Source organism: Arachis ipaensis, chromosome B1, assembly GCF_059453495.1.
Source record: "Arachis ipaensis isolate K30076 ecotype BB chromosome B1, ASM5945349v1, whole genome shotgun sequence".
NCBI classification, from domain to species: Eukaryota; Viridiplantae; Streptophyta; class Magnoliopsida; order Fabales; family Fabaceae; genus Arachis; species Arachis ipaensis.
In genome coordinates this window covers 41,949,198-41,963,358 of record NC_142436.1, presented here as the reverse complement: position 1 = coordinate 41,963,358, position 14,161 = coordinate 41,949,198, and the positions used below count along the sequence as shown (strand labels likewise).

The window sequence follows — 14,161 nt, the reverse complement described above, 5'->3', positions numbered from 1 at the left end:
GAGTGATTAAGTTGCTGGGGTAGTTGCATATATAGCAAGGGGGCAAGTGTAAATCACCAACAAAAGGAGGCACATTCAATCGAAACAATGTTTGAAAAATCGGATGTACTATAATATTTAAGATGTAGTAGTTAATTCTCATTCCATGCCGTACATTTGTTGGCACTTTCCTTAATTCCCAAATCAGATTGTTTTTGGAAGCAGTGCGACGGTGGCACTTTGAATTTAAAATTTGATATATTTGATACAGTATTGTGACATATTCAAATTTTTTAGTAATTAAATTTAATTAAATTAATCTAAACTCAATAAAAATTATTTTATTAGTGAGAGCATAAATATATTTTTTAATTATTTTTACTAACGTAAATGTTTGTATCTTGTATTTTTTCTTTTTTTTTGTGTTTTTTTTTTCATATTGCTTCTTTTGCTGTATTTTTTTTTCATTTTCTTTCTAGTAAGTTTATAATATTGTATATTTTTTTTCTTTATTTAAATTTTTTATTTTTTATTTTTGTTAAAAAATAAAATAAAAAAATTATGAAAAAATAAAACAACAGAAGATGAACAAAAAAAAAAAGAAAAAAAAGATGATGATGATGATAATGATGAAGAGAAAAAGGAGTTTTGAGTTATGTAAAATTTATCAGAAAATAACATCGGAATGTTTTAATAATGACACAAAAGTTTTTCAATTTTGACATCAAAATTTTATAACCGTGACACAAGTTCTTGTTAAGAGGGTGAAAAAGAATTATGAACAACATATTGATGACTTTTCAGTAACGAAACAATTTCTGAAAGAACAGAGATTTGGGAATATGAGGATAAACGGAAAAAAAAGGTTGATTTAGTGTTGAACAAAAGTTCAGTTGGGGCTGGGTTGAAGCATATAAGTCCCAATATGTTAGTGAGATGTGGCAGCGAAGTGGCTGTGTGGTGCGATAGAGAGTACGTCATTATGCGTTTTAAAAGGGCCTCCTTGCTGGCTGCTGCGGGCGACGATGAAGAGAGGGGTGTGGCTGGTTATGGAGTTTGCAAAGGGGTTGATGCCATGGTGAATAGCGCTGACGAGGCGGATCTGGGAGCAGCGCAGAAGTCAGCTGTTGGTGGCGGAGGTGATAATGTCCTCGCTAAGTTTGATGGCATGGAGGGTAGGAAGGAGTGTGAAGCCCCCTGATGCACTCGACAAGCAGAATCAAGCCGGAAAGGAGATTGGTGGAGGTACGAAGAATTGTTCGAACATCACAGTAGAGGAAAATATTCCACCAAGTGTAGTTAATGAGATCCACGCTAGTTTGGACGGGAGTGGTAAGCAGCATGTTGGCATATGTCTGATGAGGGGTGATGCAGTGCAGGATCCAGATTTAGAGGATGAGAATACAATGGTAGAGGAAACTGGGTTGGAGGATGAAGGGGCTGTAAGAAACTTAGAAGATTCGGGGGACTCAGAGCAGGACGCAGACGATGAAACTAATCAAGATGAGCACAGAGGAAGTTGGGATAAAGATATGGCTGAAAATAGGGCTGCTTGAAATCTGACGGTCAAATCAGGAGCTGTTTTATATGACGAGGATGAGGACATTATGGCTATTCTTCAAACTCGGAATGAAGTATTGGCACAAAAAAGAAGGCAAGCAAAATAGAAAGAGAAAGTAAGAAGGAGCCGCCCCAAAAACCGGAATAAGGTGTGTAATAAGGTTTTTAAATGATTTAGTTCATGGAATATGAGGGGTTTAAAGGGTGTTGGAAAGTTGAAAATGGTAAAAAATTTAAGCGTAAAAATAATGTGAATATATTAGGATTGATAGAGACAAAGAATGAGGTAATTACTAAGTTTGATGTAGTACAATTTTGGGATAATGATGCGGTAGGTTTGGAATTTGTGGGATCGGAAGGTGCTTCTGGAGGTTTTTAATAATGTGGGATGATATAATGTTTAGATTGAGTAATTGCTACAAAGAGGAGAGATGGTTGTGTATAGAAAGAGAATTGACAAATAATAATTTTCATTTGTGCGGTTTGCTTGGTGTATGGTGCGTATACAAGGAAAGAGAAGCTTGCTGTGTGGGAAGAGCCGAGTTTTTTTTTTATCGGAAATATGTCAAGTTCTTCTTTGCTACATGGTTGTCTTCAATGAGGTTGTGCAGTTGGAAGAAAGGAAAGATGCTAGTGTGTTAAGAGCAATATGGAACTGGTGGATATAGAGCTAAATGACCGTAAGTTTACGTGGTTCAGGAGTCAATCGTGCAATCGAATTGATAGAATGTTAGTGAGTTTGGTTTTATTGTTATCATTTGGAGCACTTAGTTGAAAAGGAATGACAGAATCTTCAGAAATCAAGAAATAGGTATTGCAGGAGTAGTTAGGAGTTACAAAGAGTAGAGTGATATTTGATCTTTTGGGTTGTTGATGATTTTTGCCGAAGATGATTAGGAATTAGTTTAGTTTATATGTTTAGTACTTTTTCGTTGATGCTCCACTTTGTTGTGTTGAACTTTTTGTTTCAAAAAACAAATGCATCTATTTTTGTAGTTGATTGAGACTTGTTTGTGTGCTTGTTCTGAATTGAATTCGTGTGTCGTCGTTGTAATTACTTTCGGTGTCATTCTGAGTTAAATGTGTTGTGGTTGTTGTAATTAACTTGGGTATGCTATAATTAGGTCATATAAGGTAGTTGTAGTGATTTTGGTGTTATTTAAGCCACTTTCATGACTTTTTCTGATCCAAAATTGATTTGGATGTGTTTTATTGTTGATTGAATCTTGTTTGTGTGCTTGTTCTAAACTAAGTTTATGTGTCGTTATCATTAAGTAATTTCAGTATTATTTTGAGTTAAATGAGATGTACTTGATCTCATTAACTTGGATTTGATGTAATTAGGTCATACAAAAGAGTTGTAGTAGTTTCTGTTGTCATTTAAGCTATATTCATGACATTTTCTTATCAAAAATTAATTTGGATGTATTTTTATGGTTGATTGAGTATTGTTTGTGTGCTTGTTCTGAATTGAATTTGTGTGTCGTTTTCATTAAGTAATTTCAATGTCATTCTAATTTAAATGTGGTACACTCGATCTCATTGATTTAGATTTAATTTAATTAGGTCATACAAGAGAATTGTAGTGGTTCTAGTGTTGTTTAAACCATATTCATGACTTTTTCTTAATTTGATTTTTCTTCCTATTTGTGTTTCTTATTTTAGTAGAAAGACCTGCACTTTTAAAATAATCTTTGTAAAATTTTTACCTTTTTTAAATATGTTGAAAGTTATCCCAACTTTTAGCACAAATTGCTCATCAACATCACAAAAAATACTGAAAAGTTACAAGTACGACACCATTGTAAACTAACAACAACACCGAAATTGTTCATATTCATAATCAAAGAATTTCATCTTATTACTAAATGAAAATCACATAAAAGTAAAAAAGAAACACAATAACTAATTCTATTTAACATCGAATGTGTAGCATAAGAACTAACATCAACCATAAAATCATATATCAAAGTAACCACAACAAAATATACAGCACCGAAATTAATTACCTTGCACCAAATTATGTTTTAAACAATACAGAAACTATCATTAGGCGTAACAAAAATAGATTGATCGAAAAAACAATTCAAAACTCTTAGATTCCATTCAATTCAAAATCTTTAATCATCAATATTGATTTTCACAAAAAAAAAAAAAAAACGAAATTATTCAACTCATATACAAAACTACTACACGAGCATTAACTACTCACGAACTAAATTAATCAAAGGAACGAATCAAACCTCGTTGACTTGATTCAATTCAAAACAATGATCCAATTCGCCCTGATTCAACTGATCTGGATTTGCATTATACATTGTTTTCGAAAACAAAACTGCTATAATGATCTCTTATTACTGGTAAGACAAATGCTTTTTGTAGGTGAAAAGTTAATGGCTGTGGTGCGTGGCATTGAAGTGGCAGTCCAATTCATCCTAAAAGAATATATGGGTCACTTGGCAGACACTGCATTCAGAACTATGGAGAAAAGCATAATGGCTTGGCAAAAGGAAAATAATAGGAGTCAATGAGCTCAAAACTTTGTACGGAACAGGTTAAGGAACTTCATACAAGAGGTGAGAAATCTAAAATTTATCATGGCCAAAACTAAGGACTTCACATTCATAGATGGAGACAAGTAGCCACAACTGAGGATGACTTTCAAGTAATATGGTATAAGTAGGATGTCAAGAGTATGGGACAGGATATGGGTGTTGGAGGTATAATAATCAAAACTACTAATTTTTTTATGGCAATGCCGAAAAGGGAATATTTAGTTTTGAATGTGGGTCATATATATTTGTGATTCATATGGTGTAGTCATGTTTTTGTTCTGGTGTACTATTAAGTACTATCTAAAAGGTTGTAGTACTTGGTTTGTTTTGTTTGGTGGAGGAGGAGGAGGCAAAAACGGTTATAACAATTTGATTTAATTTGGTTAAGTATTTTTTGTTGTTGTAAAACTTTAGTTTATTTTATTCGTGTTTTTACAAGTTATTAGAAATTTAGAATAAATAAAACCCAACTTGCATTTAACAAAAGGAAATCAAAGATGAATGAATAAATAAGCATTTTTTATCAAAAAAATTCAACAAATTCACCCATGAAAAAATAAAATTGTTTATATAACAATAAAAGGTATGCTATAGTTAATAAAATTATCCAAACTCTAAAAACTATTAAAAATTCTTAAACTATCCTCTTCTAACTTAATCTAACTGATTTCCTAACTACAATCTAATTTTACCTCTTCTAATTTTGTGGTCATAAATGATTATTTACACAATAAAATTGATTACTTAATTCAAATTATATTTCTTCTACAAGCATTTAGAGTTTTAGATAAAATTGTAGATAATGTTTTAACCCACCAAAGTTTCTGTCAACCAAAAAGTTGGACTCGGATTTTCGTAATTTTGTTGAATGTTATATATGTATCATCAAAAAGAAGAACAAGAAGTAGTCAATAGCGTATAAGTGTCTACCAAATAGCGTTTTTTATTATTAAATTATATGTTTAGCAACCAAGCATTAAATGAACTATCTAATAACGAGTACATTTACATAATTTTTGGGCTGAAAATAAGCTGATCCAAACACTAGCTTATTCCAACTTTCATTAATTCTAGTTTTGGCAGCAAAACTTTATAAAATTTAGAATAAAATTAACGGGAATACAATCACGCACAACATATTACAATGTAGACAGAAATAGACATCAATGCCTCTTGTTGGGGGGAGGCAAAAATAATTTAACGGTATTAACACCTAGATTTTGATTTCTACTAGTTGCTTCTTGCTTGGACAAGGGTTTGGCATGGCATGGTTTCAGATCACGGCTTCTGGTCTTCTACGTCTTCCATTTGAGCTGACTCGCATTTCCCAGTCTCCATTGTCTGTAGTGAAGAAAACAACTTTCAGATATATCAGAACAATAGCATACTCACACAGCTTACTCATATGCTGAACCAAGAATAGATCCACTTATTTGATCATTAGACTTTACTACAACGTGCATAGATTTTGGGTTCGACCATTGATTAGAATTTAGATACTCTTATAGAACCCCCCATCTTGTGAATCAATGATTCAGTTTAATTATTTTAGCAATTTTTACTGTTTTGCTCAATTTTCAATTAGGTCATTATAGTTTAGAAGTTTCTAATCAAATCCAGTGTGTAAAACAAAAGTTCAATCAAATCCATACATACTGTTACAAAAATGTCAAATTAGATAAGTTAATCCATGAACACTCACATCCTGCATGGGCCTAATCATTTCCGAAAGATAAATAAATAAATAAAACCGAAAACAAGAATATAGGTATGAGACATGTCACTTAGGAACCAACCAATCTTATAAAAAATAAAAAAATAAGTTGTGTCTCCGCACAGTCTCTCTATATCCTTCTTGTCAGGGAGGACACAAAATATACTAATTCAGTATCACAATCTATGTTTCAGTGTCCTGTCCTTATAAACAAACGCAACCATATAATCTTAGATAATGCATAAAATATACAGTAAAGACGAAAGGACAATCATATGTGCAAGGCTCATAATTCCAATCTCTCTCTTGCATCCGTAGGTGGCAAGTGTCCAAAACAAGCAAGCAACTAACCAAATATCAAATTATATAAAGCCAAATAAAAGTAAGACCATTCCCCCACCCAGTCACAACCTAAATCTAGTGGCCACACTCATCTCAATCAAGCAGCAATCTCACCCAAAGTGTTCTATGTGTCCGTTCTCCTTGAGGCTTACTTTTTCAGATTTCACGGGAGAGTGGGTGGGGAAGAATTGCATTTAAATAAAGTACAGGCAATAACTCTCCTAATAAAGAAAGTCTTTATGCTTGCACCTAGTAGTGGAATAGAACATAATAGGAAAACTGTATAGGTTGTGGATGCCAATGTCAATAGCACCTTACTGCTTTATATCATAAAGGGTTGAGAATCTTATTGAAAGCATGGTGTGCCCAAAAAGTTCAACAAATTTAGAGGTTCCTTGTTTCAGCACAAGTATCAAGCACTAACTCGTGGCTAGTGCAATCATGGGGGCAACTTTGGACAATTAATCATTCCATAGACACAGAAAAAACCGTTAGAGCTTATTGAGAATGTAAACATGACCGCAGGTGACCACCTAACTGACTAATGCTAGCTACACATTCATTCTCACAAAGAACCTGACAAAATGATTATGTTGGTTGAAGGATTGGTTATTAGACTAGGGCAGTACACTTTGCTGTAAGGCTGTCATATATAACTTGGAGGTTATGTCAAATCCTAGAAACAAACTCTGTTTGCAAGGATATAATGGAATATATAAACCCTTGCACTACCCCATTAGGAAGGAGACTTGAGCATTGAGCTGCCCTCTTTTACTAATATGTTGGAGGTGTTATGGATCCATTCAATTTTGGAGCTACAGGAGCTGTTTAATACGACAAATTGATAACTCCAGACGTACTTACCTGAAAAACTCTTTAACAACTAGCGATTCAACCTCTCGAACAGCTAAATAAGCTGTGCCTTTTTGAGGTCAGAAACAACTCCATGATCCTCGGTGCTTCTATCATTGTATAATACCTGCAAAAAGACAACATTTATTTCTCGAGGTAAATGACACCCCTCCTCCTCCAAACCCAAAATAATAATAATAATAATAATAATAATAATAATAATAATAATAATAATAATAATAATAATAATAATAATAATAATAAAATTAAAAAATAAAGAAAGAAAGATGTGAGCACCAAAAGTAACTTTGAGACAGCAAATACCTTATCTATGATACCATATTCAACAGCTTCACTTGGACTAAAATACTTTGGGCGCTGAATATCAGCTTCAATCTGCTCAGGTGTTTTTTCAATATGCTTTGCATATAATTTAACCTTGAAAAATGGAAAGAATTAAGTGAACTTTTGTTGTTATAATCTGTATTCTTTAAATCAATATTAGTTCATGATAATGAATGAAACCCTCAATCATAAGGGTCCATATTTAAACCTAAAACATGCATAAATACACTATGAAGCCCAAACATATATATATAGTCTCAAACATAAGTAATCATTCATAATTGCAGCCTCTGGTTGAAGGGAACAAGAAAGCGTTAAGCCATAGCTCTACCACACACAAAATAAAGCATCAGGCCACATAACTTTTCATAATAATGATCACATAAAGTTGAACCGACACACATAAAAGTATAGAAAAGATCATTATTGTTCTAACCAATTCTGTCTTCACATTATTGACTTCTTTTCTTGCAAGGTTAACATCCGTTGCTTGTCCTTGAAACCTTGCTATTGGCTGCAAATTGAAAATTATAATATGTTAAGATGTTCTAGAATTGTGGAAAAGATCCTCAACATAATCAACATAAACTAAGTATAGAAAGAAATATTCTAGATCATACCTGTCTTATCATTATTGTTGATGATGGCAAAGCAGAACGGTTTCCCTTTGCACCAGAAGCCAAAAGCAAAGCTGCTTCTCCCCAAGCATTACCAACACAAAGGGTAAATATAGGAGGCTTGACATACCTATAACAAGACTTAGCTAGATTTATAAACACAAACTTTCAACCAGAAATTGAAGTTGTGAACAAGTTACACAATAAAAAGATATAATAAACATTTCATATTGTGTGAAATTAAAAACTAATAAGATGTAATAACATAATGATTTTAATGCTGGGCCTTCATCGGCAAAAGTTGGTAATTAACTTCTACCATTCTATTTGCCCATGAGAGTTGAGGGTAGAAAAGAAGGAGCTTTCTTTGATGGGAAAAGTATATTTACATCCTTAGTGGTCCAAGATTCTTACAAAAATATTTTTATTATCATCTAAGAAGATGGCAGATGAGTGGAGGAAGAGCACCTTAGTCCCTAGCTACAAGAATAGGGAATATACAAAATTGTGAAAACTTCAGAAGAATCAAGATCATGAGTCATACCATGAATGGGAGAGGGAGATAGAATGGAAGTTGAGACAGGAGACACAGGTTCTAGAGAACCAATTTGGTTTTATGCTATGTAAATCCACCACTGAAATTATATACTTGTTAAGAAGAATGGTGGAGAGGTATTGGAGTAATATAAAGGATCTATGTATGGTGTTTATTGATCTGGAAAAAAGCATATGATAGGGTTAGGGTAGAGTTTTAAGAAAGTTTTCAACCCGCAGGTAGGGTTAGGGTAGAGTCCAAACCCTACCCTACCCTACTCATTGCCAGCCCTACTCTTCAAGGATCTGCCTAAGAATTTCAAGTTCAAGGTCATTTAATGTTGCAAGAAAGCATAAAGAGGAATGGGATAAAATGAAAGAAATGGAAAAAGAAAGGATGAATATGGCATTTCATACTATTATTTTATATATTTTTGCATGGAGCACCAACATCCTGATTTTAGGTTTCCCCACCGAAATCAGAACAGAAAAGAAAATAAAGAGTTGTTAAACATGTTCTCAACTAAAAGACATCTGTCAACATAAGTAACATAAAGATAGACAAGATGATAAAAAAAAAAAAAAAGCATAGATATTAACCTCATCACATCATAAATTGCAAATGCTTCGGTCTCATAACCCAACTTCTCACCTCCCTGAAAGAAGTAAATAATATCCTATTAAAGTAATCACCAACATATAGGGATCATTATTTTAGCATCTTATGGGAATCATTTGCAATACTTTCTGCCTTGCAAAGAAAACCGGCAAGGGTTAGCACAATTTAACACTTTAGTGCCCAAAAATGAAAGAATTACAATCCAGCTATGTTGATTTATTCTAAACACAAACACACCTGATATTGTAAAGTTTACTTGTTCTTGGAGTTATTGTTGTATAAGATACTAGAAGATACATATTGGTTTTTGCATTTTAATGATTTCTTCATTTGGCTATGCTATTCAAAGGCGTGAATTGATACACTCATCTTATATTACTTGATTTTTGTTATCCATTTAATGCCTATTGGTGTTCCAAAAGTTTCCTTTCTAAATGCTGGGTTGACATATAGTGCAACATTAAATAATTTGCAAACAATAATCTATGATCCAGCAATAATGTGCATATCATATCAAAATCAAAACCAAAGTTGACACATTTAAGAAAATACAACTCAATGATTGACCAACTCTTGCAATGTTTTGGGTGAAAATAAGACAAAACTATGCTTAATGGCCACGCTGGTGACTGCAAACGGGAATAACATCCAACTACAGTCTTTCATTATTCCTGAATTAAATGCATTTATACTAACAAATCAATTTTACTTCTAAAAGAGTAGTGCAATTTAAACTACCAAATCTACTCCAGTATCTCCCTCCGATACATCAACTCCTCAGTCCCTCTCCTCCTTTCCCAACTTTTCATTTCCTATTCCTCGTCATAACATTTCCTACTTCTGCATCAAACTACTCCTTTTAAAGTGCTATTTGCATTTCAGTGATACAAATGCTTCAACCCAAATTAGTAAATACAAAGAGCAGACGTCAAGCTATGAAAATTGAGAAATACTTTTCATGAACATGAAATGACAATATTAATAACACATCATAAAGAGTGCTACTTACCTTAGTTGTCCCAGTGGAGTTTATGTATAGGTAAATAGGCTTTTGCTCATCTTCATACTGAAGGTAAAGAAATTCAGCTAGTATTAACTCTGTAACGGATGGAACAAGAGACATGCCCAAATAAACAATTCGATTTTTGTATAAGTAGGAAGCTAAATCTGGTGGAGGTTGCTCCCATGCACTTCCTCTAGAGAAAGGAATAACCTATTCATAGACAAGAAGCAAAAAGGAACAAACCAACATGAATTGTTGTACCAAGTTAAATCAATTATTAGCATAACAATAACATTTCAGAACGGAATCATATATGTTATGAAATATTTGTTCATGATACTGCACAGCCATGACCATAAAAAACTTTGCTATATTAAACAAAACAAGAAAATCTATCAGCATGCTAGAAGAAAAGAAAAGAAGAAAGAAGATACATGTTTTGGAAACCAGGCAACAAAAGAAATTACAAAAGTAAAGAATGAATAGAGCTCCCTATCATCTCCAGTTATCCACCAAAGAGGCAATGCAGAAACTATGCTGACCACCATTGACAAAAGCACTATCTCCCTATCAAGCACAAGGCAAACTAGCAAAGATCTTCTTATCTTGCAATCTAAGAGCCAATTTTATCTATTCTTTTCCCTTTTTTTTTTTCTTTTAAACTTGCATAAGGAAATATTAAAAAACTAGAAAAATCCAGAATCCCCTTTTCACTATTTTCTTCATCACATCCTGAAAGAAACACATGAAAAAAAGGTAGATGAAACATAAACAAAACAGACTCGAAGCATTTGTGTTGTAATAATTGGAACTACGTAGAAACATGCCGGTCTGTCCTTTATAATTATAGCAAAGTTTATACTTCAAAGTCTACAGATTTTGCACAACTTATCAAAATTTTAAATAAATAAATAAACAAATAAATACCCTGAGACCATTTACAGCGTGTATTATATATACTATAACGTGCAAACCAAAATTCACAATTCAAACTGTAAAATTTCATAGAGATACATTGAAAGTTTCAACTTTCACGTCAATGTCTTGGCTATTCAATAATGTGAAATTCGGTTGGAGAAAAGAGGAAGGTGTTGGAAGAGTGTACCATAGTAACGACGCCTCGTTTACCCTTGATGCCACGAAACGACGCCGGATTGAGAGAAGAAGGGCGTAGCTTGTGGCCGGCGAAGGGGCTGGAGGCGCTGCTGGCGGAGGTGGCGAAAGGGGCAACAAAATTGGTAGAGAGAGAGGCTCTGAGGGCTGCGGGGGAAGAGGCGGAGGAGGAAGAGGAGTTGAGGGCTCTGATGGGGGGACGGATTCTAGAAGAAGATGGAAAGGGGAGTGTCGGTCTGTTGAGGGAGAAGGTGGAAGCTGCGGTAGCAGCAATCTCCATAGCTTCCAAGAGTTGTAACTTGGAAGTCTCTCTGTGGTTGTGTGGGTAAGTCAGAAAGACACAGAAAAAGAGGGAGTGAGGAGAGGAAGGAACAAAGTCACGTCTTTGGAATGGTATTATTGGGCTTCCCCAATTCACAAAATAGACAGTTATAATGATTGAGGTCCAGCCCAGTTATGTTAAGGAATTGGGGAGATCTTCAATGACTGAATGGATCAAACCTTTTTTAAACGAAAAAGTTAGGACTAGTGTGTGTGAGTGTGTTTGTATGACCAAAAAAAAAGATAAAGTGAGTTGTTAAGATTTAATTATATAATAAATTTTAAGTTTTTATTTTTATTATTTATATTTTCAAAAAGAGAAACTATGGAAATAATGACAATGTGAACAATAATTTAAAATTAGAAGGTCAATTATATTTAAAATTCAAATTTTTAAATTAATTATCTAATTATAAAATTTAAAAATTTAAAAAATTAGGATTTACAGTTTAGGTCATTTTCACTACACGGTTACTTCTAATACCTTCGTTTTCTCCCAATTCTCAGTTTAAGTCATTCCCACTACCTTCGATTACTTCTATATATATGATGCTTTTTAGTGTGTTTTATATGTGAATCTAATTACATAATTTAATAATTATATTTTATATTAATGGAAAAATTATTGTAAAGGACCGTTAGAAAGATTTAATTATTAAAAAGAATCTTTAATATTAAAATTATTAAGAAGGACCAAATCTTTTTATAATATTTAAGAAGAAGAACAAAATCTTTTTATAAAGAGACAAATATATTTTTAATTATTTTTTATAATTTTTATATTAAAAATTTTTATTTTTTCTAAAATTTTAGTAATTTTTATTATTTATTTATTTATTTATTTACTTTTCTGATTTTTTGTCTTTTTTTCGTTGGATAAAGATCACAAAAATAAAAATAAATAAATAATTAATAAAAATTATTAAAATTTTAAGAGAAATAAAATTTATCAACATAAAAATTATAAAAAATAAATAAAAAATAATTAAAGATATATTTATTTTCTTATAAAAAAATTTGGTTTTTTTCTTAAATATTATAAAAAAATTTGATCTTTCTTAATAATTTTAGTATTAAAAGTCCTTTTTAATAATTAAATATTCCTAATGGTTCTTTAGAATAATTTTTTCTATATTAATTGTATGAATGATCATTTAAAAATTAGATATAATTAAATAATTATATAAAATATTTTATATTACCAATACATCAAAATATATATATATATATATATATATAGAGAGAGAGAGACACTGGCAGTTGACCTATAGGCTATTTATTTTGTTTTTATCAATAATTAAATATTAGTCATCTTATACTTTGTCACTAAAAAATTTTAGCAATAATTATATAATTATTGGTAAAAAATTTTAAAAGCAGCAGAAAATATATGATTATCACAAAAAGTAAATTGAATAAGTCTATGGTGGCCATTATGTTATTGCCATAAAAAATTGTCACTAAAAATGATTTTTCCTGTAGTGTTTATCTCTATGAAGCACGGACATTTCTTTATATTTGTCCAACACACGTGTCTTTTGTGTCCAACCGTGTCTTAATAAAAATAAAAAATCTTTCTTTGGATACGTTTGAACACACCTAAATATCATCACGTGTTAGTGTGTCCAATTTTATTCTTAATATATATTCTTAAAATGAGTTTAAAAATAATATATATTATTAATTATTAAAATAAAATATATTTTAAATACTTTATATAATATAAAAAAGATATTAAAAATTAATTTATATTTTAATATCAGTAAAATATTAAAATATCATTAAAATTTATCTAAAAAATATTTTATATTTTATATATATATATATATATCGTATTTTTGTATCATATAAAAATTTTAAATTTACATATCTACATATTTCATATTGTGTCATATTCCATATTTGTATCAGTGTTTATGCATCATAGATTTATCTAAAAAATCATTAAAAATAAAAAAAGATAAATTACTAATGGTTGTAAGGAAGGGTATAATTGATATAACATTTGAGGTGAAGGATAAATGTTTAAAAGGTAAAGTTTCTTTAAGTAGCAATGAAAAGATAAGTTAAAATTTGAGCATATTTGAAGATGTAATGAAATTTTTACTTTGAAAAGTTAATTTTTAAATTGAGCCATAATGTCATTTTTTTCAATTGAAATGTGTTTAACTTGAATTTTGTACTGATTAATTGACATATTTTTTATAGATTTTTTACGAAAGGTGAATTTTTTTTATTTTTCTTTAAACTTTTACATTTATAGAAAGCAATTTAGGATATGAATAATTACTACAGTTACAAAAATAAACTAAACCATCATTTTTTTTCTTCTAAACCCACATGAAACATACTTTGTAAATATGATTTAACTGTATGTTAGATAATACAACTTCTCCAAAACAATATAAAAAGTGCAAACTATAAATGTAGGAAATATCAATGCTTTATTTTTAGGCGAAAGACCACAACTAGCACTTTGGGTGAGTTTTTATTAACATGCTGCAATTATTTAAATTCTAGAAAGTTGGTATAATTAATTAAGGTGGATACTACAATGAAGATTTTATAATTGTCTTCATGTGAATATATTTCTTTTTGACCATTGAA

General features: G+C 31.3%; 1 protein-coding gene across 2 annotated transcripts; it reads right to left on the bottom strand.

Annotated features, from left to right (window-relative positions):
* Positions 1–5,006: 5,006 nt before the first annotated feature.
* CLPR4 (CLP protease R subunit 4) lies at positions 5,007–11,654 on the bottom strand. Of its 2 annotated transcripts, none has more exons than XM_088501371.1 (8): positions 11,226–11,654; positions 10,127–10,330; positions 9,099–9,154; positions 7,968–8,094; positions 7,784–7,861; positions 7,327–7,440; positions 7,015–7,129; positions 5,007–5,435 (listed from the first exon to the last, which is right to left on the bottom strand). In XM_088501371.1, exons 1-7 carry the CDS (start codon positions 11,511–11,513, stop codon positions 7,058–7,060), a joined length of 939 nt encoding a protein of 312 aa, XP_088357497.1. In that variant the 5' UTR covers positions 11,514–11,654; the 3' UTR covers positions 5,007–5,435; positions 7,015–7,057. The 2 variants fall into 2 exon arrangements, 1 of the variants encoding a protein (XP_088357497.1); XR_015902331.1 differs by lacking the exon at positions 5,007–5,435 and adding an exon at positions 5,994–6,691 and having other exon boundaries at positions 6,769–7,129; positions 11,226–11,601.
* Between the last annotated feature and the right edge of the window lie 2,507 nt (positions 11,655–14,161).